At 39.2% G+C, this 27,581-nt stretch overlaps 1 protein-coding gene across 1 annotated transcript; it reads right to left on the bottom strand.

Annotated features, from left to right (window-relative positions):
* Positions 1-212: 212 nt before the first annotated feature.
* Positions 213-25,883, bottom strand: LOC143281333 (WD repeat-containing protein 43-like). The gene is made up of 17 exons (XM_076586530.1): positions 25,670-25,883; positions 24,020-24,160; positions 21,585-21,706; positions 20,757-20,874; positions 20,254-20,396; positions 19,671-19,767; positions 16,432-16,496; positions 15,936-16,113; positions 15,000-15,080; positions 13,544-13,660; positions 13,167-13,307; positions 8,470-8,588; positions 7,385-7,448; positions 6,920-7,033; positions 5,758-5,824; positions 4,019-4,071; positions 213-3,265 (listed from the first exon to the last, which is right to left on the bottom strand). Exons 1-17 carry the CDS (start codon positions 25,862-25,864, stop codon positions 3,236-3,238), a joined length of 1,845 nt encoding a protein of 614 aa, XP_076442645.1. The 5' UTR covers positions 25,865-25,883; the 3' UTR covers positions 213-3,235.
* Positions 25,884-27,581: the final 1,698 nt, after the last annotated feature.

The raw sequence follows: 27,581 nt of genomic DNA on the forward strand, positions 1-27,581 counted from the left end.
CTTCTTTCTTCTCTGCACCACTAAATAGTACTGTTTACTCCATCCCATGAATGAACTCAAGACAACAATTACATAACACACAGCACACTTCATGCTGGTAAGGTAAGGATCCCCCACCCCCTCCAAAGTAAAATGAAAATTAGATGTCAAAACTGAACTCACTATAAACACTGATCTGAAAGGAGCCATTGCACTGTTCTAAAACTTGGTTAAAAAAAAAAAGAAAAAAAAAGAATCAAGAACAATAGGACATAATCTGAGAAAATGTCAGTGTCTGTTCCCAAGGAAACATGTGTATGTGTGTATGAATTAGAGAAAAGTATAAAGGGCTAAAAAATATAAAAGAGCAATGTTATATCAACAAGCTAAGCAGCAAGACCTGGCTGGCAGTTCATTATCAACATTCTCCAACAGCCGGTCTGGCACAAGGTGCCACAACAGCACATGACATCATCTGGATATGGTCACATATGTTCATTGTATTTGAGCTGCCAGACAAATGCAGAATATTTTCAGTGTAATTGTATGGATTCCATTCCCAATTTTAACATGCACATTCATGTTTTCAATTGCTGGTGTCTGGTGTCATTCCATAATCATGAATTACAATTTTTTTTTTTTTAATAACAATCATGATCGCTTGTGCTTGTCTTCAACAGGTATGAGGAACATAATTCAAAACAGGAACAGAGGAATACATGGTTTTGTACAGCACGCGTGTGCACACACACACACAGAAGAATGGACACAGACACATTCCTTTAACCTTTAACTAAACATGCATATACCCATACACACACACACGCATGTAAATCCCAACCCATACGCACTTAACACTGACAAACTAAACCCACATTCAGGAAGTCAATACCGATGTCACTCACTTTCCTTGTTCACTTCTGTGACCATTCATGTCATTCTTCAACACCACAATTTATTTTGGGCTGACAAAAAAACTGTACGTAAACATTTCTGTAGAGCCTTAAAAAAATTTCTAAAAAAACTTGGAAAAGAAAATAAGGCAAATGTAGTCCGATTCCTACACACAAACTAAGGACATGCCTCTGATGCTGGCCATTCCATCAGTTTTTCATCAGAGCAACATGACAGTTTGTAACAGGAACACAGGAATTAATGCATATAACACGGTACCAAAAACAAAACAAAAAAACATTGAAAACTTTCTAAAAAAAAACAACAACATAGAATGGACAAGCAATAGAAAAAACAAATAAAACTGCACGCAGGAAAAAATGGGTGGCGCTGGAGTGTAGCGAGGCGCTCTCCCTGGGGAGAGCAGTCCAAATTTCACACAGAGAAATCTGTTGTGATAAAAAGAAATACAAAATACAAGGCACAAAAACCAAGAAAGGAAGTCTGCAAAAAGGTAAAAAGCCAGAAACAAAGAGGGCAATGGAAAAGAGTAAGTTTCTTGCACAGAATTTCCAGGTGAGGATACTACAAGACAGTGCCACACCCTACATTGTAACCACTGTAATGCGGTGCTCACACTCAACGATGAACACTTGGTTTCAGACAGAAAAAGAGAAAGGCCTTGAATGCAAAGGGATAAACACTACTTACCAAAAAATAAAAAATAAATAAATTAAAAAAGGAAAAAACAGAAGACATCACTGGTGACCGGCAAGTTGTTGCCCTCTTGCACTTACAGAACATAACATGCCTGTCTCCAAAAACTATTGCTTGCCAAATCAGGCATGTTCATTGGCTTTTAAAGGCTTAGCATGCCCAACAGGATGATCAGTTTGCCCTGGGCACAACTGCCTGTTGAACCATGTTCACAAGAATTATGTATTCTGGTTTGTGGGCTTTCATGTGTAGTCTTTCATTTACACGCAATATGATTCAGGTCACACACTCCATTTTTAACAGCCTATGTATGCATTACCATAACACAAATGATGGCAGTAATAACACCACTTATATGTACCTGATCTATGAGTATAAAGATTATACCACAGGCACTAGTAGGTCATGTAAAGCCTCCTACCTCACATAATATCCAAACTGTAATCTTGATGAGGGAGGTTTGGGAAGGGGGCATAGCTTGAGATAGTGGTGGTCAGGGGATGCAGACCCTGAAGCTGAAGCATCTTTCATGCTCAGAGAAGCAAACTTCATCTCCTGAAAAGAAAACGCCTGTCACAAAACACAATGAGATTGAATGTGTTCTCTTCACAACAATGATTTTTCAATTTTGTTTATCGTAGTTTTGCTGATTTCTCATGCACTGTGATATCACTCCAGCCAACATGCGAAATTTGTAGTCACACTGGCAAACTGTGTCTCCTTGAACTATGTCTCCTCAGTGAGACATATCAATGACAATAATCGATGAAAGGAAACTGTTCCTTATTCTGTGAAGTAAAGCATTGATGATGCATCTGTTTTCTTGCTGATTTGCTGCCAACATTAGCTTGACTTGTTTTTAAGACGCCATTTTGGTGAATGTGTACTGTTTCCAAGTTAAGAAATGTGGATCACTGTACATTTTTTTTTTTTTTTTTAAAGAAAAAGAATTTTTTTTAAAGAAAAAATAATTCCATAGTTCAGATATATACAAATTATGGAAAATTCATCAATGTTGGCAGGTTTGGGTCATGCACATGCTGGGGAAATGGGAAATACCTCCACCCTTTTGCTGACAGACTTTCAGCAGCAGGTTCATAGAGCAGTGTTCTACAATTTGCACACACTCAAAACACATTACAATGCAAATATGATAAATCCTATGATCAGTTTTGTACCAAATCACAATCTTTACAAATTTCATGATGAATATTTCAATTTTCAAGTTCTACTTAAGTCCAATATCACCTGTACAACATTAACATCTCAACTCTGATGATGATGGGAACAACCATGTCATGGTCTTCCACCCCATGATGTCCTTTTTTTTTCCAATACATATAATAGAAAAAGTAGTCTTCTACTTATCTGGTCCTTACAGCATGTCCCCCCCTCAGGCCCCACCACCCAACTCTCTCTCTTTCTCTCACTCTATCTCACCACACACAACACACACCAAACACAGATGTCTTTCAGTACAGGATCACTGTTCAACGCTGTTGTGAGGACTGGGAAACCGTAACGACTGAGCACAACGATCCAACTAATCCCTGCCACACCATCAGGCTGACAACAAGAAAAGAAAACAGAAAAAGCTGCAGATACAGCCAAATGCATAGGTTTGCACTGTTGAAAGTTCCATGTCTCAATTGGCATCCGAGTCTTCCCAGTTGTCCTGCACATCAAAACAAACCTCCATTATACCTGGGACATTGACAACACTGTAACATACTATTTCTTCAATGCATAGTAAGTGCTTTTTTTTAAAAAGTCAGTTATGTAACATTCCCATTATGACAATTCCTTCAAACATTCTGAGCACTGCTACTGAAACAAACATGTGAAGATGGCCATGATGATTTTCATTTATGTTCTTTTCTCAACGGCTTCAGCCTATCCCTCCTGAGCTCTAAAACATGATAAAACAGAGCTGGTGACGTAACAATGTAAAATCCACACATGAACAATTGCTGACCGTGCTTTGGAATGTTAAAAAAAAAAAAGAAGAAAGCTTGAAAAAAAAAAAGAAAAAAAAGAGAGTGCCACATGAGAAGATTGAGTACAAAGTGATCATATGCTACACAGGAATAAATCCACCTGAGCAGAGAAAAGCCCCCTAAACTTTTCTTCTTCCCAAAACTTTTTTTTTTTTTAAATTTTTTAAAATAAAAAAATCAGTAACTGACCAGTTTCCTTAAAAAAAAAAAAAAAAAAAAAAAAAAAAACCAACATACAGATTTCTTAAACAGTGAATTATCATCTTCTTTTTTTTTCCCCTAACTTCTTATGTTCCAACACAAAACTGCATGCACATATTCTCTGTACATATAATGTCCCAATACGTATTGTAACTGGATTAGTAAACTCAAAACTGTAGCCAAGTGATCCCCATTTCTGTATTTTTTAAGAAAGAAATTATGTCCCTTACCTCAGACTCTGAAGCTCCAACTTCCATTGGCAGTACATCATCTTCATCAGACTCTGGAAAAAACAACAACAATAACATGGAAAACATGTCAGCATGAAAAAAAAGACCAAAAAAAACAATGTAAAACATAAAAAAACAAAGAGAGGTAAGGCCTTCAATAAACACTTTATCCATAAACAGAATCATAAGAAGAGAAAAAAATGGGAGAGAAAAAAAAATTGTTAAAAGTGTGTTCTATGTTATCATTATATGATCATCAATAGTATTAGGCTCCCCCCCCCCCCTTCCCCCCCCCAAAAAAAAAAGCATTTAAATGGGACTAAACCAAGCACGTTGTAGTCGGCAGCAACGCTACAGTGCATCAACCAAATGACAACCAAAATTAATATCTAAACTTATGTCTTTCTAGAACTAAAAATTGATTACTGTATTCGGGGTGATAACTGTTTAAATCATGTTATTTTGATGTGTCTAGATTATATCACAGATTGGCATTAGGTTACATTTGGGCTAACAGCAAAGTGAAAGCTGTATTATCAATGGTTTCTCCAGTCAATGGGAAACCATTTACAGCTTAGTCTTTTGTGAAGAACTATGACTCTCAAACTAGGAGGCAAAATTGCACTGGCTGTTAGTGCTGCAGCCTTGGGGGCTAGTTGGCCTTTGGGAACCATCCCAATGCCGACTGTCCTAAAACCTTGGCTGAGAGAGTGGGGATGTAACTTGGGCAAGATACTCTCCACTATAATCAAATTCTAGCCCAAATAGTCGGAACAGCAGCTGCCTTCTCTGCTGTTCTGATGGTCATAGTCGGACACGACTGACTATCGTATAGATTATATTAGAATATTTTTTAAGTTTGCCGTAAAGATGATGTTGCCACAGCCTCAGGCACACCGCTAAGTCGCCGTTTTCCCTTGATCTGCACAGACCTGTGCACACTAGACTTTGGCCCAACGCTGGAAACTGAGAGGTGCCATTGATTCAATTTGTTTTTAACATTCATTCTAATTAAATCAGCATCCAATTTAACATATTCATATGTAGTTAACACGTTGATGGTGTTGTTAGTGTCACTGTATGTGTTCTGTTCAGAATTGTGAACACACACACACATAAACAAAAAAAAAACAAAAAAAAAATGTCATGCCTTCTTCAAACCTAAACATATGTTCCGGCAACTGGGAAGAGCCAGATTGTAAATTTTGGGATCAGGAGTCTCAATAAACTAAACTAATCAAGATCTGGAAATGCAGCTTAATCCGGAAGACTTACAACCTATAACTGGTATTACTGTAAATATTTTCTTTCTACTATGTCGAATCCAAATTTGTTATTGGCAGACAAAGTATTTCCAGAGAAAATGAATTTGTTAAAGTTTTCCACAAACATACACACACACAACTGAACACAGGGTTATAAAATACTTTGTTTACACAAGTGAGTCAAAAACCGCAAAACATAAAAATTTGAAAATATTGTTGTCTTATGAAATGAAACACATCACAATAAAACTCCAGTCAAAACATCTGAACCCAACCCTTTTCTAAGACACACATGCATGCATAAGTATGCACATACACACATGGACTCACACACACGCATGCACACACCCTTTATCACACATATGTACACCTGATGTCCTAACAAAACACACACAAACGTAATTATACAAGTACATGCATGTAACGCCCCCCCCACCCCCCCTCCACCCCACACTAGCTGTACCAAGCACTCACCATCCTGGTAAACCAGCAAAGGCTCAGCAGAGGCAGCAGGTTCATCCACCTGGCTCTGAGAGGCAACCTGCCCACATCACACATTACACACGTTTCAATCACTTCAATCTGCCCACATCACACACGTTTCAATCACTTCAATCTGCCCACATCACACATTACACACGTTTCAATCACTTCAATCTGCCCACATCACACATTACACACACGTTTCAATCACTTCAATCTACCCACATCACACATTAGAGTTTATTAACAGGTTTCAATCACTCCAACCTGCCCATGCATTACACTTCACACACGTTTCAATCACTTCAATCTGCCCATGTATTACACATTATACACGTTTCAATCACTTCAATCTGCCCACATCACAGTTCACACATTACACACGTTTCAATCACTCCAACCTGCCCATGCATTACACATTACACACATTTCAATCACTCCAACCTGCCCATGCATTACACATTACACACATTTCAATCACTCCAACCTGCCCATGCATTACACATTACGCACACATTTCAATCACTCCAACCTGCCCATGCATTATATATTATACACATTTCAATCACTCCAACCTGCCCATGCATTACACATTACGCACAAATTTCAATCACTCCAACCTGCCCATGCATTACACATTACGCACACATTTCAATCACTCCAACCTGCCCATGCGTTACATATTATACACACATTTCAATCACTCCAACCTGCCCATGCATTACACATTACGCACACATTTCAATCACTCCAACCTGCCCATGCATTACACATTACGCATACATTTCAATCACTCCAACCTGCCCATGCATTATATATTATACACACATTTCAATCACTCCAACCTGCCCATGCATTATATATTATACACACCCATACAGAACTACTTCCATCCAGACTGCTTACCTGTTACTGAAAGTGCTTCCCAAAGGACAGACAACCACTACCAAAATTACACATGAAGATTTTGTGTTTTTTTCTTCTTCAACCCCACCAAATCTTCAATGCACATACATCCCCCTCCTTATGAATGCAAACACACACACAATCACACACTACTACATAGTAGTACACACACCCTCCTCACTAATGCATGAAGGCATGCACACAGACACAGACAGAGAGTTCCCCACAACAGGAATGGTGTGCCTACCCGTGACAGCAGCAGGTTCAGTTTGCCCTGTACCTCCATACGTTTGGGCAGTGCATGCTGACGGTACTGGATATACTGGTTCAGCTCCCCCAGTGTCTCCATGATGTCTGGGATCTGAAAGGTCATAAAGACTCAGATAACTGCATTGTGCACTACTTTTTGTCACAAAAAATGTGAGATTAGGTGTGTGAGTGTGAGACCCAGTGTTAAGAGAGAGTGAGTAAGAGAGAGAGAAAGTGAATGTGTATGCGTGCGTGCGTGGGACAAAGAGAGGGAGGCAGAGAGAGAGATTAAAACAGTACAAGACACATATCATACTCAAACTGGTTTCAAAGGCTCATCATGAAGGCAGTTAAGCGGAAAGAAAAAAACAGAAACAAATAACAAGCGAGAGCAAGAGCAGCGCTGAACATTATCATAGTATCATGACAGACCATTGATAAAAAGAGAAAGCAGGAATCTCACCGTCATCAGGTAGGCCATGTGAGTACACATGATCTGCTTCAACCACCTCAACATCACCAGACCACTGCAACATGACAGACTTAACACTTTACCATTATTACACCACCACAGGAACATCACCGCACAACACATGACTACTGCACAGGATCAAATCAAATGTTGCTAATAGCCAAGCTGACCACAGACTTCACACATTACCATTATTACACCACCACAGGAACATCACCGCACAACACATGACTACTGCACAGGATCAAATCAAATGTTGCTAATAGCCAAGCTGACCACAGACTTCACACATTACCATTATTACACCACCACAGGAACATCACCACACAACACATGACTACTGCACAGGATCAAATCAAATGTTGCTAATAGCCAAGCTGACCACAGACTTCACACATTACCATTATTACACCACCACAGGAACATCACCACACAACACATGACTACTGCACAGGATCAAATCAAATGTTGCTAATAGCCAAGCTGACCACAGACTTAACACTTTACATTATTACACCACCACAGGAACAGCACCACGCAACACATGATACTGCACAGGATCAAATCAAATGCTGCTAATAGCCAAGCTGACCACAAAGGGGTCATTTCAGTTCAACTAGTGAAAGAACACATCATGTTAAAACGTCAATTATATCATTCTTGCTCAATCCACCTAAATTCAAGTTAACATTATACCAGCATAACAACGGTCACAACTCTGTCTCAACATGATACTGCATAGATTTAATTACTTTGATTTCATGGCAAAACAACCATTTGCGACTGTGCCTGGACATATAACTTAACATCATATTAAAGTCACCACGCACATATATCTTTCTGTTACTTCACTAACAGCAACATGCATGGCAACAAAGTAAATCATTAGAAAAGAGAAATGACTGGCCATCTTGTGATCTACATACCATGGCAGTATACCATACAGTTATCAGTACAGAGGTACAGCGGCCATGTTAGGACAATATGTCGACCACTCAAACTGCTAAAAAAATAAATAAATAAAAAACCTGTATACACATACACATAAAAACTGAAGCAATAAAAACCAAATGTACCTCTGTGGGTGGCCATACATCCTCTGAATCACCTCCTTCACCAGAGCATGAATGACATGCAAGGGCAGGCGTTTCACTGTATTCACAATCGTCATCTCGTTCCGCTCCTGAAATGCATTCTGCAAAAACACATAGTCCCACACAATAAGAATACTGTCGTCTCCGGACTTAACATAAATTTGAGTCCACTTTCAACTTTTCTTGAAATCCTTACCAGCAATGTCATGGAGAGAAAAGAGGATTACTGTAATAAAATCGCTCTCTCTATAATTTTGCAATGCTCATGACCATGCGCTTCTCATCTAGAAAGAGTAAAATACTGAAATCATTCTACTCTTCAAACTTCTGTCCTTGAAACAGAAGAAAGAAAGTGTACACAGGCTGGTTGATCACAAAAAAGCACATAAGTCATATGTGACTTTTACCTGCCCAGTTTCTCTAGCACCTTTGGGGCAATGACAACCTGACTGAACACAGATCACCATCGTATAACGGTGCTATCATTTTCCCTTAATTAGCCTATGACCAAATCATGTTTTTTCCTTGCACAGGTTCTTTTAATCTCAATCAAGATGACACAATGCAATAATAATATATAATATTTTATTTTTATATAGCGCTATAATACAAGCATAAGCAAGCTCTAAGCGCTTTACAATCCAGTACCTAAAGTGAAACAAGAAAGCATATAAAAAGTAGTAGAAACATAAAACAGAATCATTAATATTATAAAAAAACACAATGCATAAAACTCACAAAGTAGCATACTATCAATACTACAACTGTTACACTCCAACACTCACACTAACACCCTCGCACAGACACACACATGATTAAACAGCTGAGATGACAGCAATTTTCACTTAAAATACATACATGTAAAAAGGAACATAATTGTAATCTGCGTGCCATAGATTTTGTAAAAACTGTAAAATAAAATTCTGGATACAAAAGGTAAAAGGGGTAAAAATTGGATCATTCTCGCCACACCACCACCATCCATCTACCCACTCCCATTCTCTCTACTCTCCCATCACACACACACACACATTGCTATGGGCCTGGGACAACAGCACTATTTGAGTTATGACAAGTATTTCTTAAAGAGATAAGTTTTAAGATTTACTTTAAAGGTAGACAGATGAGTTATTTGTCTGAGAGCAATAGGCAGAGAATTCCAAGTTGTTGGGCCGAAGACGGAAAATGACCTCTTTCCACAGGAGTTAAGGAAGTATCGGGGAACAGTTAGCTGGGAGGAATCAAGAGATCTCAATGTTCTGTTTGGCAAGTACGGCTTAACATGCTCAGAAAGATACACAATGAGAAACATTTGACATTCAATAAATCAGCACAGCCAATAATGGCAACTGATAAATACAATGGTGCATTCAGGTTGTACAGACTGATCATCAATGTCACCAATCAACGTCACCAATGCTGGATTCACAGTTATACAGACATAATACAGATATGCTTTGTCATCATTACCTGTTAAGACTGACTCAGAGATAAAAATGAGTGTTACTGAAAGGGCTTTTCCAATGGCATATGCCCCTACACTCTCCACACTTGTACCTGCCTGACGCACTAGTTCAACCACTCTAAAAAATTTTTTAAACTATCAAGTCTCATATGAGACAATATGTTTCCATCTGGCGAGGTATGAAGAGTAAATATCAAAACAATTATATGCTTCAAAACTTCCATCCTTGAAACAGAAAATGTACACAGGCTGGTTGATCACAAAAAAGCTGCATTAAGTTCAGTGTGACTTTTACCTGCCCAGTTTCTCTAGCACCTTTGGGGCAATGACAACCTGACTGAACACAGATCACCATCGTATAACGGTGCTATTTTTTCCCTTAAACAGCCTATGACCAAATCATTTTTTTCTTTCCACAGGTTCCTTTCTTCTCAAATCAACATGACACAATTTACTAAACAAGGAGAAACATTTGACATTCAATGAAGTCAGCACTGCCAATAATGGTAACTGATACTGACTATGGTGCTATCAAGTTGTACAGACTGACAGTCAATGTCACCATCAACATCACCAATGCAGAATTCACAGTTATACAGACATAATACAGATATGCTTTGTCATCATTACCTGTTAAGACTGACTCAGAGATAAAAATGAGTGTTACTGAACGGACTTTTCTTATGGCATTTGCCCCTACACTCTCCACACTTCTACCTGCTTGATGCGTTAGTCCTACAGAGCCACTCTATAATTGTTTTTAACTCTCATGAACATGTATGTTTCAATCTAGCAAAGTATAATGATTAATATTGAAACAATTATATGCTTCAAAACTTCTATGCTTCAATCAGAAAATGTACACAGGCTGGTTGATCACAAAAAAAAACCCCAAATCAGTTCAGTGTGACTTTTACCTGTCTAGTCTCTCTAGCACCTTTGGGGCAATGATGATCTGACTAAACGCAGACCACCATCGTATAACAGTGCTTTCTGTATCATTCTTCCCTCGCACAACCAGCCTCAACAACTTGAACAATTATGTGCTTCAAACGTCTATCCTTGGAATGGAAGACAGAAAATGTACACAGGCTGGTTGATCACAAAAAACACAAATGTCTAGTGTGAGCTTTTACCTGCCCAATCTCTTTAGCACCTTTGGGGCAATGAAGATCTGACTGAACACAGATCACCATCGTATGACGGTGCTCTCCCCTTTACCTATGCACCAAATCACAAACACAGTGCAGCCAATGTGAATTTTACCTGCAAACCTTATCTAGCACCTTTAGGCACTGCTGATCTGGTTCAACGCAGAAAAACGCTGGATTATAATGCTGCTCAGACAGAATAGCACTGGGAGAAAAACAAAAATCATGATGTCGCCCAACAGCAGTACATCAATCTGTCCAGTGCCACAGAAATATGTCCAAAAAACGTGCTCTCTCCCTCGTCAGGGAATTTTGAGGATTCAGGGGTTTGTTGTTATTTTTTAATTCACGTACAAAAACTAAAGGAGATACAGAAAGAAAGTATAAGTGTTTGTGAAGGAAAAGAAATGCTGTTTCTGAATCTGGGCTGTTTTCCCCAATTGTTTTGATTGTAGATATCTGTTCATCATTAGAAAGTGAAGAAGACAATTTTTGTGCAAGAAAGAAATCTCTTTCCACCTCCACAAATTGACATCCAAAATGTAAACAAACAAAATACACCTGGAAATAGCATGCTTGTTGTCAGAGTATACCTGTAGAAGAAAATGAAATGGCTCATAAGTTTATAAAAACGAATCACAAGTTGTGTAGACATGTAACTTGTAAGTGAATTACTGTCCCAAAAACTACAAATGTGGGTACAGTCAACTGTGTTCTCAGAAAAAAAAAGCAGTCAAGCTTTCTGACAGGTAAGAGCTTCCCCCTAAGATAGATCCATCTCCATCGTTAGTCTTTTTCTGCTTCTGAGGCAACCGCCTTTCTTCTCACGCTCCACATGGTCCAGTTAACAAATCATTGTCCATGCTCATTTTAAATAGTATTTTTTTATAATCTAGACACATCGAACTAACCAGTCTGTTTATGTTAACTTAACCAAACTCAGATGAAGGAAAATCAGAACATCTGCAGGACATCAGTCAACGTCTTATTGGCACAATGGCAACACTTTGTGCAGGACGTCAGTCAACGTCCTATTGGCACAATGGCAACACTTTGTGCAGGACATCAGTCAACGTCTTATTGGCACAATGGCAACACTTTGTGCAGGACATCAGTCAACGTCTTATTGGCACAATGGCAACACTTTGTGCAGGACGTCAGTCAACGTCTTATTGGCACAATGGCAACACTTTGTGCAGGACATCAGTCAACGTCTTATCGGCACAATGGCAACACTTTGTGCAGGACATCAGTCAACGTCTTATTGGCACAATGGCAACACTTTGTGCAGGACATCAGTCAACGTCTTATTGGCACAATGGCAACACTTTGTGCAGGACGTCAGCTGATGTCTAACAGGCACTGAATGGGTTAACCATTTCGCTCCATCTCAAAACACTGATGAAAGACTAATAGTGTGTACTGAAGACAGTTGATCAGTGAGACAATGAACAGCCCCTATGACCTTGACCTGCATGCATTTTGAGTTATTCTTTTGGGGCAATGACCACTGGAAAGAACACAGAACACCACTGTAAAACCGTGTTCTCTTTACTGTCTTCCTCCCACACAAATACGTAAAAGAGGAAAATTTCCTGCCTCACAATGCTGGCATGAATCTGAGTGACACAAAATGTACGCAGGCTGGTTAATCACAAAAAGCACAAGTGTCTTGTGTGACTTTTACCTGCCCAGTTTCTCTAGCACCTTTGGGGCAATGACAACCTGACTGAACACAGATCGTCATCGTATAACGGTGCTCTCTTTAGTTCCCCCACCATCTCTCCTCACACATCTATCCACCCACACACTTACACACCACAAATAATCTGCAAATGCATCACAGATGAATAATAATTTACCAAACAAGTATCATTACATGCTAAACAGACAAAAGTACAAAAATAACTGTGGCATGTGAGAAAATAATCCTTTCATACTATATGGTTAAGCACAATATACTGTGATACATATACACCAAACGGTACATACACGCCACCAAACACTGATGGTGAGACAACAGAAACATACACAACAAACAATACACAAACCCTGCTACACACCGTCAGCAACTTGGCGTCCCCACTCTGCAGTCCCTGGGTCAGCTGCACCACCAGCTGGTCTGCCTTTGGAGGCTTGCTGCTCCCTGAGGGCTGTTCGGGGTTGTCCACACCCATGGCCTCCAGTCTCTCCACCACTGTCAACTGCTCAAAACAAACATGCAATCCATCTTAGCATTCCATAGTTATTGCCATCTCCAATAACAAGCAAACCCCACCTTTCCTGATTTTTGATACGTTATCTCAGGTTTCAACTTTCTCTGTGGTGTGTTGTGGTGTGGTGTGGGGTGGTGTGTGTGTGCATGCGCGTGTGCGTCTCTTTTTTGTATGTGTGTTTCAATTCAACAAGGATGACTTTTGTCCTGGATGTGAACATTTACCTCTGACACAGATTTCTTCCTTTTCCGTCGAGAAGTGCCTGGCTCTGTGTCCGGCCTTGCTGGAGCCATCTGACCGGGATACAGTACCGTCGACCCTGCTACCTCTGGAGTTTTCACCTGACACAAAACCATTTCTATATGAAGGAAAAAAAACACAACAAAAACATGCTTGCACACCTGTATGCATATGAAAATTTTCGCATGCTACACGCACGTGTCAATCACCCTTTTACTCTTAGCTCTTTCATGCATGCTCATATATATATATGAATATATACATATATATATCATTCATCCTTACATATCTTCACGCCAACTCCACTCTTCTTCTGACACCCATATGCTTAGGATCCCCCCTGCCTGAACCAAAACGTATGGCCAACGCAGTTTTTCATTCCAAGCCCTCTTTCCTTGGAATCAACTTCCTCAACCTCTCCGTTACTCATTTTCACTGCAATCTTTCAAATCCAGTCTGAAGACCCACCTTTTCCCTTCCTGATTAATCCCCAACAGCTCATAAGTTTCCAGTATGAACTAAAATGACTATTTGTGAGTGAGTGAGTTTTGATAGTTTCAGAATTTGTTTGTAGTATTTTTGATTGTGTACTATTTACGATTGTGTGCTATGACTTGTGTGTGTGCATGCGCATGTACTTGTGTGTATTCTGGGTATGTGTGTGTGTCCGGGGGAGTGGGGAGGGAGGGGGATGAATAATTTTTATGATGTTTGGTATCTTGTGTTCAATTTTTCCTTTTTGATGTTTACATATGTGCTCTATTTGTAAACGCCTAGGGCTTATTTTCAAGATAGGCGCACAGGCTCATAATTATAATAAAAATAATATATCTATGCACACACATTTATAACTTCAATCATCCTTTCGTCTTTTGTTAATTCATCTTTCTCCAGCAAAAAGAACCAATCCCAAAGGACAATGTTAATGCAAGGAAATAGTCACATTTTAAGCTGAAAAAGAAAAAAACTGATATTTGTTTGTTTTTTGTTTGCTTTCTCTTAACAGTTTTTCCAATTCTCAAATCCAATATCTGACACAATTTCATTTACATATGTATAATACTTCAGTTTAAATGAAACCCATCACCAGCCAACAACCCAAGTGAAGCTGTTATTCAGAAAGGACATTCCATGCAAATCTGCAAATAAACTGAACAGACACACTTGGAAGCCATGACAATGTAATTACAACAGCAACAACTCTACATCTGCTTCACAGCCTCGACTCCTAACACAGTGATACCTGCAGCGTAGCCCTTGAAAACAGGCGCCATTTCTAATACAATGCAGTTTCACTTTATCAATCCCTCACAGGTGGAAATTTTTGTGTCGGCTCAAACACACATCATTCACAACAACCTGTACGACAAGCCAACAATCACAGCACAGACACAGAATTCAGGTCTGCTTGGCACAATTTCCTGTAGGCTGTCCACTCACTTGTGAGAAGTCTGTTTTCAGTGCCTTTTTCTCTGGATTTGAAACTACCAGCACAGTCTCTGGCTGGGTCGGTCTCAAAGACTGAAACAGACACAAACAGTTATTACAACTCCAATGCTTTTCTTTTTCAATATATGACCTCAGTTTTTATTCAAAGTCTGTCTCAAAGACTGAAATACATAGTTATTACTTAAAAATACATTTTTCATTTTCCCTTTTCCCCAATAAAGGAACTTAGTTTTTTCTTCGAAGTCTGTATTCCTCCTTGAACCTGTTACTAATTCAATTTCAGTGAGAAGGTAGGTTCCAAAGAGAAAAGTTTTCATTCTGTACAAATGCAATGCTTCAATCTTACTGCCAGATTCTTTATCCTGAACAATGCCATTATTGATGAAAGACTGACAATTAAGAGATATCATGATTGATATAGCTACATGAACAGACATCTGCCTTTTTCAGTGTCAGAAATGCACAATAAACCAAAGAAGACATGTCTATTATTGACTAATCAAACATCACTGCTAAAGTCTTTGGCCACATCATGTCCAGGCTGATAAAGAATTTTTCACTGTTTCTGCAATCCCTCTTCTGCCATCCTCTTAACTTCAACATGATAATCAGAGCAAAGAAATAATAAAAACTTCTTGCTCCAGGTCAGTTTACTAGTTAGCATTCATTTCTCTCTTTACACTACCTGCGGTATCATACATGACAAATTCTCACACCAGATCATCACAGAAAGATTCTGACACAAAAAGGAAGAATTTGTTAACTACCCACCTATGTGGAGAAAACGAAAGTAGCCACAGCCGATAGCCTCCAAGAAGTAGATTATCTAAATATATATTGAAAAAAAACCAACCCTTTTTAAAGCTCTCCCTTACTGTTTGTGGTGCTCTGATACTGATTATGTTTGAGCGAAAAGTCCAGACTTACCACAGATTCAAACCTAGGTCTCAGCATAGAGCCGTGAGCCACCAGGAGACTGGCGCTGTCTGCGGAGGCCACCCTGGGCTCAGCAGCCAAGATGGGCACAGGCGCTGACACCTCCTCCCGGCTCCCTGCTGTGGCAGCATGCACCACTGTCTTCGGCTTCAGTGGTTTCTTCAGCTTCCTACAGACACACACACTCTGCCGTAAGGAGGTGAGAATCTTTTCTTCAGCTCTCAGTAGTTGAAACAAAACACAAGTTTGTTGTGTAAGGTTTGATGCATGTAAGACACAGAGTCACTGAAAAGAATTTAAAGTATTTCCACTAAAGAATCCTCACACGTAATAATTACGCAGAAGTATATACCAGGTACCACCACATGTACAAGCATACCACTGGGACACACACATCAACACGCACACACATACATATACACTATCACATGACACAGGATATATCTATGTGAACAAGAGTAATAGATAACACCAAAAATATACTGACCCATTCAGCGTATGTTCAAACACCAACACTTTGCCTTTGGTTGTCAGGATGGACAATGTCAGTATCTGTGCACACAAAACCAAAGTATAAAATTAAGGTTACAACTGGCAAATGTAAGAAAGGTTAGGAACATTTTGTTCACATGAGCTTTTGTTCATTTCTCTGTCGCTGTTTCTGTTTCCTGTAATTACAGAAAGAAATTAACACTTTCCAAAGCTGGCCAATAAAGTGAACACAGTATCGACCAGAGCAGGGTGAGCAGGGTAACAGAGGTCACACCACTTTACTGTCTGGACGTTTGATCTTCCTGTCTAAAACAACACACAACAGTACCACAACTGTCAGGCTGCCAAAGACAGGAGGATGCCACCCTACACTGTGCTTTGACAGCACAGTTCTCATTCATATAGACATACTTAAATGTACATATGTTTAATATATATATATAAATATTTTCCATCAGGGTTTCTCCAACATACACCTGTTGCTAAAAAAAATTATCCTCCAACAAATGCTTGCACATAAATTATTATAAGACCTCCAATTAGTGTTCATACAAGCCATGTGGTGTGGATACAAGTGTGTGAGTACATCTGCAAGTGAATATATAAATTCAAATAATCTACTGTGTAAATAATAATACAACTCAGGTTGCAGAAATAAATCAACAACCATTCACACTATCACTCAGTCACCTAAAATTAGATACATAGTACACTGTACTTCAATTTCTGTTTGCCTCTAAATGAAACAAGAAATTATTCTGTTCTTGCACAAGGTCTCTGATACCAAGAGAAACGAAAAAACTGTTGACCAGAGTTTGAGCAGACGGACACAGCAAAGGCCACACTGCTTCTGTGTCTGGACGATTGATCTTCCTGTCGGATACAACCCACACAGTACCATCACTGCCAGGCTGTCAAGACAGGCAGTCTCCACCATCACATCAAAACATTTCAACTTCATAATCAAAATTAAACAAACCACGCATGTGGCAGAGTAATTTCTTTTCTATTGGATACTGTACTGACTGGAAGACTGTATTCTATGGTAGCTTTCATTACACATCAGATTGTGCTCATTTCTCTTTAGCTTTTCTCAGCTCCTCCAAAAAAAGAAATGAACACTTTCAATTTGCCAATAAAGTGAACACAGTATCGACCAGAGCAGGGTGAGCAGGGTAACAGAGGTCACACCACTTTACTGTCTGGACGTTTGATCTTCCTGTCTAAAACAACACACAACAGTACCACAACTGTCAGGCTGCCAAAGACAGGAGGATGCCACCCTACATTGTGCTTTGACAGCACAGTTCTCATTCATATAGACATACTTAAATGTACATATGTTTAATATATATATATATATAACTATTTTCCATCAGGGTTTCTCCAACATACATGTGTTGTTAAAAAAAATTATCCTCCAACAAATGCTTGCACATAAATTATTATAAGACCTCCAATTAGTGTTCATACAAGCCATGTGGTGTGGGTACAAGTGTGTGAGTACATCTGCAAGCGAATATACAAATTCAAATAATCCACTGTGTAAATCATGATACAACTCCGGTTGCAGAAATGCACAATAATAATAGCATATATAAATCAACAACCATTCACACTATCACCCAGTCACCTAAAATTAGATACATAGTACACTGTACTTCAATTTCTGTTTGCCTCTAAATGAAACAAGAAATTATTCTGTTCTTGCACAAGGTCTCTGATACCAAGAGAAACGAAAAAACTGTTGACCAGAGTTTGAGCAGACGGACACAGCAAAGGCCACACTGCTTCTGTGTCTGGACGATTGATCTTCCTGTCGGATACAACCCACACAGTACCATCACTGCCAGGCTGTCAAGACAGGCAGTCTCCACCATCACATCAAAACATTTCAACTTCATAATCAAAATTAAACAAACCATGCATGTGGCAGAGTAATTTCTTTTCTACTGGATACTGTACTTACTGGAAGACTGTATTCTATGGTAGCTTTCATTACACATCAGATTGTGCTCATTTCTCTTTAGCTTTTCTCAGTTCCTCCAAAAAAACGAAATGAACACTTTCAATTTGCCAATAAAGTGAACACAGTATCGACCAGAGCAGGGTGAGCAGGGTAACAGAGGTCACACCACTTTACTGTCTGGACGTTTGATCTTCCTGTCTAAAACAACACACAACAGTACCACAACTGTCAGGCTGCCAAAGACAGGAGGATGCCACACTGCACTGTATTGTGATAGCTGAGTTCTCTATACATATACACAGAAACACAAGCCTTCATGAATATACTGGTGTGTACTAATGCATATACACACTAATCAGGGCTCGACATTAATGGTTGCCTGACTGCCCGGGGCAAGTAGATCATCCTGTCAGTCAAGTCTTGCCCTTACCGAACTTGCTCGACCAGGCAAGTTTTATTTTTCAAGACAGGCATGTTTTGTTTTAAAAAATATCCATCACGCTCCCGATACCGATCGTCTGACACTCTTCCTCTAGCAGACGATGTTTTGAGTCTGACTGTGAGAAGTGGTCACTGGAAAAAGAGAGGTATCATGCAGCTCTAAAAGGTGATTTGCCATTGGTTGCTATTTTTGGAGAGCCAATGGTAATTTTTCATATAGCATAGTTCATCTTCCGTCCATCACATCACAACTAAAAAAAAATCATGTCGCAACGTACTCAAATGTCATTCTACTTTATAAACAAAAATCAACAACAGAGTTTGTTTCTATGTCAGACATGTTTACCAGTACCATTTTGGGGTAATTTGTACATCATTTTGACTTAGAATACACCAGTACGCAAAAATAGATTTTAGTATGACTTATGAGGAAAGAAAAAAGTGTTTTGGCCAACCAGAGTTTTCTGGTCCACGACAACAAATTGGGAAGTTTTGACGCTGCTGCTCGCGTGGCGACGGGTTCTTTGGACTTGGAGGAAAGTGAAAAGTTCACTGCTGGCACCCGCCCGTTGGTGTAACATGATAGCCAGCCAGGCCTGTCTGTTGTTAGACCAAGAGGGCAACCTTCATGGATGGCCGTGCCCATCTTCCTTCCCCCCCCCCCCCCCCACCCCCATTCTTTGTCCACCTACGCCTCACCCCTCCACTGGCAAGGTTGTCAAAATCACTGCCACGCTGTCCCTTCATCACCCTCCCCTCCTCAAATGTCACTACTGCACAACACCTAACTTTTGCAAACAATGTGTGTGCAATATCAGTCTTACCTGATCTTTGGTCACCTGCAGGTTGAGTTCTGCAGGGTCCTCTGTCAAAGAAAACGTGGTAATAGCATTCTTCTCTGACGAATCCGGGTGACAGAGCCTGCAAACACCAAATTATGCACTAAAGTGTCTTCATATTCATACACATACGCTATGCAATGGAATCAAGTGTATTCATATTCATATGCATACGCTATGCAATGGAATCACATTATCGAATCTTCATCAGCAGGAACATTTCAACTTTTCAGGTCAGGTACACTTTCAAACAGAACAGAATATTATCTTCTTTTTTTTTTTAAGTGTATGCATGTTTATGACAGCATGCATACAGCATCCTCTCTACATGTGCGGATGACAGAGACAGAAAAGATCAACTGTGTAAAATAATTTTCGTGTGAGCATGTTTTCAAGAAAGAGAGAAAGATCAGCATGTCCATGTCCTTTTCTCATCACACACAAAACCTGGAAAAACATATACTGTATTTTACAATTTATATAACAATAGAAACAACAACAGAAAATGTGCATTTTGTTCTACATCAAAACCATAACAGTAATGTGGCATGTGAAAACCTCATCTCACCAGGCGTTGATGACTCTGTCATTGACAGCAGCTGACAGGAAATAAGAACAAACAGTGGTCTCCCCTTCCGTATCATCAGTGCCTGATGATTGCAGCAGCACCGGTATCAATCGGAACACTTCCGTTGAATGACCCGTAAATTTCTGTGTAAAAAAAAAAAAAGGCGATTGTGAAGATTATTTAAAAATAAATATAAGGGTGTATCACTGTGTGTGTCAATGTGTTTGTGGGCATGTGCAGAATGTTTGTGCACACACTGACAAAATAGCTGTGCACATGTGTGTATGTGCACTGTGTGTGCGTGTCTGTGTGTATTTGTGTACAGCATGTCTAAGTACATGTGAAAATATTGACAACAGTAACATGGATATAAATCATAATGACCCTGTCCATCTGAAGACAAAGGCTAATCCAGGACATCTAACAACCATTTCAGGTTTGCCTACCAGTTCAAAGTTAACAGATAAATAATCTAACCCTGCACAGTCCGTTTTCAGTCCTACCTGAATAATCTTCCGTGATGTCAAATCCCACATCTTGATGCCTCTATCGGCTGTAAGAAGACGGTTAGGCCCACACAGGCCTATGGAATGAACACCACCACTTGAAGCCTTCCATTTCCTGAAAAATTATCAAAGCATCATCATTTTAGCTGAAAATAGTATAGACAAAAAATAATGAAAAATCTTTTCTTTTCTTTTTTTTTTTTAAATCACAATTCAAGGTGCTAAACTCAACCTTAATCATTTTTTTTAATGTCTGTCTAATCCTGCATTTTAACTAGTTATGTCCAGTCTGGAATCTTTTCAACAGCAACCCTTTCTTTGGCTGTAATGGCCATAAGAGATGCAGGTTACTTCCAATGATAAGCAAAAAATGTCTCAATGTTTAAATTAAATGTAGTTTGACTCTAAGATTAATACATCATGCATATGGCAAACATGCACATGACAAACATCAACGTCAAATGCATAAAAACACAGTTCAGATCTGACACAAAAAGTACTATGCATGTAAGTAAAGTCGCAAGTTCTTGTACAGACAAAAAACAAATCTGCAGGTGTATTTTGCTATGCTGTACAACTTAATAATACAAAGTTATTCCACTCCAGTTTGAACCTGATGACAGGTGTGGTCACTGGTCACAAATGGGCTGGCTACCTTCGATGCCAACTCCAGTTATCTTTTACATTCATGGGCTTCAACTTCACTTGAGCAGATGAACAAGTATGGCTTATTTACCCTGCCATGTAGGCATTCATTTTCTGGAGTAGCTTTAAATGACACTATAATGAAAGAAAAAACACCACAATTTCCTGATAACTACTTACTGCTTAATTTGTGAGGATGGCACGTCCCATTCGATTACATGTCCATCAAGAGAACAACTGTACAGTGTTGTGCCGTTTGGATGCCAAGAGACGTCTGTGACTTCATCTGTGTGCCCCTTTTCCTGTCAATCATTATCAACACTTGTCAATATGCAGGAGTTGTAGTACAGAAATATTTTTTAATCAAAGTCCACATCCGCGGCTATTGAGAATAAACCTTTTCCTCCAGTATCCACACAAGATTTTATCAATTATTTGATTATACCCCCCACACCCCAAATAAAAACTTTATTTCATCTGTAATGACAAGACTTTAAGTTTAATGGAGGAAGAACAAGTGAAACAGAGGTACACATGAATTACATAACTCACACTAGAGTGTTCACAAACCCAGACACACACACATTTGTGAAAGATTAAAATCTGAAAAAGAAGTGTCCCACCTATATGAAAACACACAGAGAAATGTGTGAGAATGGGCTATGGGGAAGGCAGTAGGGGAATAAATACCCCTCTTCAAAAGAAAACTTCGACATTCCCCAAATTCCACTTAACTTCTCACAGTTGTGTACACACAGTGGCATTGTATGTGTGTGTTTTTTGGGGGGTGGGGTGGGGGTTGTTTGGTTTTTTGGGGTTTTTTTTATGTTGTTGGTTTGTCTTTGATGTTTGATTTCAAAATGGTGTTTGTTTGAAAATGATATTTTTGAATAAAATTACAAAGAAAAAAATGAAAAAGAAGTATTAATTCATCAAATGTTCCCAAGGAATATTATAGCATGTAGATTATTGAAACTGAGTGTGATACAAAATGGCGTTATCATTTGAAATAATCTACTGCATTTGAGATCTACAAAAATTACCTATCATGTATTTTCTTTTCCCAACAAAAGTTTAGGTCTGATCATCTTGTTCACAAATGTAAATTAATCCAAACACAAACAAACATTTCTGAGTTTCACTTTCAAATGAACATGAATAATAAACTTACAACAACAAAAATTGGTGTCCATAGTCCACTCGCATTGTAACTTAAAGTACGGGTGAAACTGAAAGTACTCATACTACATCACGAGGTGGACAGTCCAGGGCTTCCTACAGTTGGTTTGCTTAGAGAGTCCACAGGATTCCCACTCGGGTGTTTCAGGGAGTCCTCATGTGGTTCTATAGAGTCCGATCAGTCGCAGGTCAAGAAACCATCCTTTCATCCGAACACACCACACACTGCCTTTCAATCAGTTCACATCACACACACAAACTGAATGAGTGAAAGAGATAAACACACTCGCAGCTGCACAAACTCACAAACACTCTCTGAACTCAGAAAGAGAGAGAGACACATGCACACACACACAGACAGAAAGAGAGATAGTAGATACACATGCACACACACACCAGAGTGAGAGAGAAAGATATATATATATATATATATATATATATATATATATATATATATATATATATATACACACATACATATATGTATACACACACACATACACATACAGACGCACACACCATTCACCCCCTTACACACAGACAGACAGACAGATGCACATAATGAGTTTGAGAGAAAGATTGAGAGTAGTGAACCACTGAAAAACGAAAAACCATACAAGAACGATTTTTGAAAGTTTGTCGATCCTGTCACAAATACATTTATTTCCCGGGAGTTGCTCAATAACCTTAGGTAGCAAATTTGACAAAAGTTCTGCACTTCGTTACATATGCGTCTTCGTTGTACTGCAACCATCTGAATTCTTACTCCCATGAACGTTGACAAGTGCGGCTTGGCTTTTCTTTTTCGGTGATCCTTCCCCTTTTGAAGCTGACTGATTGACGTCAGCTGATTCAGAATCAGCCTTTTCATCTTGTTTGCATTTTGGAGCGTCAAGCCACAAAAGCAAAGGCATTCTGATTTCAAACTGTGTAACAGAATACTTGACAAGCCTCGTTTTGAGCGTACCAGAAATGGGCAACAGTTTTCTGTAAAGGGAGATAAGACAAAAGTAATGAACTTTGCAGCAGTCGCTGATTTTGCGAAGAGAAGATGCCGACCGAAAACTAGTGAAACGAGAAACGAGCGCTGTTATTTGACGCTTATTTTATAGTGCATCCCGCAGACTCCCTAGCCAAAACTGTAGTGCGTCCTCTCTCATTTTAGAGAGTCAGGGATGCACATATCTGTGTTAACGGAGGCCCTGGACACATAGAATTTCTTTATATATTAGTTATTACTCAACTAACTTTACATTTCTGCTTCATTCTAACCAGTATGTTTGACTGGTACTTTTACTCATGGTAAGCTGTACATAAATCATACTGCAATTTTTAAATGCAAGTGTTTTCACTCTTATTTTTCCCCCAATGATTTAAAGAATGAGAGAAAAAAAAAAAGAAAGAAAACTAACCAACACCAACATTTAAAAACTTACCAGCTGTGTATGTAGCTGGCCCTTGGAAAAACTGTACAACAAAATGGAGCCAGCTGCTGTTCCTATCGCAATCAGACCAAGATCACCCACAGCTGCCTCCACATCTGACTTCCTCCTCTTCTTCTTCCGTGGACTGTGCAGCTGTAAGACACAAAACATCCATTTGTCAATATTTACTAACAGTAAAATAAAGCACATTTAAAAAAAAAAGATTGCCGCCTACGAATGAAGAAGACATACATAATATCGTGCATATCCTCAGTCGGAGATCAAGCTAAGTCTAAGCACTTCACTGCACAAGAGTAAGATTAAATATGCATCATTTGCATTTATCATGACTGATATGTATAATCTGGAAAATGCATGCATTATTGCATGTGTGTGTTAATTTTCACCTGGAGTGTTGGCACACATCTACAAAAAAACTGTCTATTCCACCAACAGTTGGGTGAACCTCTGCCATAAAACCTCGAGAGCTCTCTAAGCCAATCAAAGAGCATGTTGCTGTTTGGCCAATAACAAAGTGAGTTTTACTTTTCGTAAACGAGCCAGTTTCACCAGCTACAGATAATCTTAAAAAGCTTTAAAAGCATTGGTCCCTGATCATTTAACCCCAACCCTACTCAATAATCGTGTCAATCTGGAATCTATAGATGCAAGCTACTTTGAAAGTTTGATTTAAAAAAAAAATGAAGATGAAGAAATCTACACAGTACACTGCCCACCAAAAAAAAAAAAAAAAACAAATCAGAGGCATGCACAATGTAATGGTGTTTTCAAGCATGCTGATTGATGACAAATTTTCAAAATAATCAACTGATGACTAGAAACTGTTGAAGAAATATCTAGATCGACAGAATAGGCATTCAAGATTTGGTCTCCCAGTCTAAGCCCAGTGACTGTTAATGAAACAGCTATTCTAGCTATAGGATCAACTAACTCCTGATGTAATAGCACTGTTCCTGCTTAAAAACAAAACAAAACAAAAAAAAAAAAAAACCAACCTGGCACAGCGGCAGTATATATGTTACTTTTCAGTGAAAGTATGCCATGGCTGCAATAGATCTTGTGGGAAAGCCACATTAAAAAAATCACCACTACTGCTGTCTTTATTCTCTGCATGCTTGGTTCACAAAATCTTCAAAACATTAATTCTGAAGACTTCTCAAAAAAACAAAAAAAACACAAACCATGCAAATTTCATTTTCAATAGGAAATACTTTTTCCAAACTCAGCAACACCTTGTGCTTATGCTTTAGTTTAAACCCTTTATGCTTAAACTAGTTAGTCTTTGTATGCGATAGTGTATTCTATATATAACATGTTTATCTCGCAGATGATGTTTCAGTCTCAACTAACTTTATAAATCTATGTTGTTATGTTTTTGTCGAGGGGATATTATGCGTGACTGCATGATTTCTGTGGTTCTTCTCCCTCTTCAGCGACCACAATCTCCAATTTCATTATTCAATCACTCAAAAACGGTTAACTTTTAAATAATCTTACTTTTCATCATCTGTCATTATTTTGTCTTTGTTAACCCTTCTCCACTCATTTAAATTATTGAATTAAAAAAGACACAAGTTGGAGTTTTACCACTTTTTCATATTAAATAATGTTTAACTTAAAATCAAACGTTGTCTCACTCACAGACGGCGATTTCAAGTGGCGGCCTCGACTCCATTGCAGGCATGTACAAGTCGTCGTAAGTTGTTTATTCGGGGTAAAATCTGCGATGGGATTTCCAGTAGCAGTCTCCCATATTTTTACAACACCGTCACCACCAGAATATGCTAAATAATCGCCATTCTGTGAAAACGAGGAGACAACACCGTGCATCGCCATCTTTCACCACCACGTGGGATTAAATGCGCATGTCAATTCCGCAGAGGCTATTTCCGGCCAGGCGAGGTTTGATAATTCATCTACATACACAAAACAAACAAAATTTAAACAACCATCAGAGAACAAATAATCCAAAGTCGCATTAATTTTCAGCATCTACCATCTGAGCCCCAAGCCTCTCTTTTCTGCCACTACAACTAATATGACCGTATCAACAGGAGCTTCCACGTCGTTAATTTCCACTCCTGTGCAACAAGACTGAGGTCATAGAGGCGACAAATGCGCAGTTTCCACTGTTGGCCGGCATCAGTTGTCGGTTTCAATTCAGCCGGTGTGTCTTTTTGTGTTAAAACAGTGTTATGTCTGTGGACTTTAAAAGGGAACATTCAAGCCCGTGGTTCTGATCAATCGGGAATCTTTGTCTTTTTTTTTTTTTTTTTTTTTTTTTTACATGTAATCATACTTGTACTGCAGTTCCCGCAGTATAAAACTAGTGCTTGACTATCAGTGAGAGCCGTCAGTTTCCCGGCGGACACCCATTGAGTCACAGTTTCAGTTTCAGTATCAGTAGCTCAAGGAGGCGTCACTGCGTTCGGACAAAACCATATACGCTACAGCACATCTGCCAAGCAGATGCCTGCCCAGCAGCGTAACTCAACGCGCTTAGTCAGGCCTTGAGAAAAAAAAAGGGGGTGGGGTGGGGGGTGAATAAATAATAGATAAGCTTACATAAATAAATAAATTAATAAATGATAATTATAATATAGAAAAAGGTAGTAGTAGTAGTAGTAGTAGTAGTAGTAGTAGTAGTAGTAATAATAATAATAATAATAATAATAATAATAATAAAATAATAATAAATAAATAAATAAATAAGACAACAATGATGATAAATAAGCAAATAAATGTAAAACATGAAGACACACATTCACACATACACCCACACATGCATAACAGATATGCACCAAACATGCAGTTTCACAGATATGAAAGCACAGTCAAATACATATAAACGTACATGAGCTCCAACACACACACACACACACACACACACACACACACACATTACCCTGCACCTCCTCTACCCCCCTCCTCCACACACTCATTTCTAGTCTACGTATCGCAGCTTCCACGGCGCGCGCGCACACACACACACAAACACACACACACACACACACACACACTCACAGAGATGAACACTTACTTGTACAAGCACACACACATACGCCCATATCTCCCACCCCCAACCCCACACACATATATACAAAGACTGATATATATATATATATATACGTTCCAATATCCTGTTGCTCCCACAGTGTAGGCATGCATACACTCACATACCACATCCTGTACCCCACCTCCCCCCCACCTCACACACACACACACACACACACACGTGCACAGAACTCTCCTGACACTTGTGTACACCGGCTTATACTCTCGCGCATGCACAACGCACTCAACTTGAAAGCACAGACCCACACATACACACAAACACACACATACACACACGCACAGAGGCTGCCACTGATTGGCCTCAAGAGGGATGGGAAAAGATCTCTGATGCCAAGAACGTGGCGTCTAGTGTGTTGCTCAGTATATTGTACTGATTTGGAAAAGCCCACAGAGAGACTCTGTTCTGTTTTGGCCGCGGAGCCACACTGGTGACAGAATCTGCGTTCTTTCAAAGCACGACATAAAGCGTGTACAAAAA

This window comes from Babylonia areolata, chromosome 4 (assembly GCF_041734735.1).
Source record: "Babylonia areolata isolate BAREFJ2019XMU chromosome 4, ASM4173473v1, whole genome shotgun sequence".
Classification (NCBI taxonomy): Eukaryota; Metazoa; Mollusca; class Gastropoda; order Neogastropoda; family Buccinidae; genus Babylonia; species Babylonia areolata.

Excerpts from the sequence above, each read along its gene's own strand:
- LOC143281333 (XM_076586530.1), bottom strand. The coding sequence starts at position 25,864 with ATGGCGATGCACGGTGTTGTCTCCTCGTTTTCACAGAATGGCGATTAT. Across the intron at positions 20,875-21,584 it reads CCATCCTCACAAATTAAGCA|GAAATGGAAGGCTTCAAGTG; the intron begins GTAAGTAGTTAT and ends ATAATTTTTCAG. Across the intron at positions 4,072-5,757 it reads TTTGCTGGTTTACCAGGATG|AGTCTGATGAAGATGATGTA; the intron begins GTGAGTGCTTGG and ends TGTTTTTTCCAG.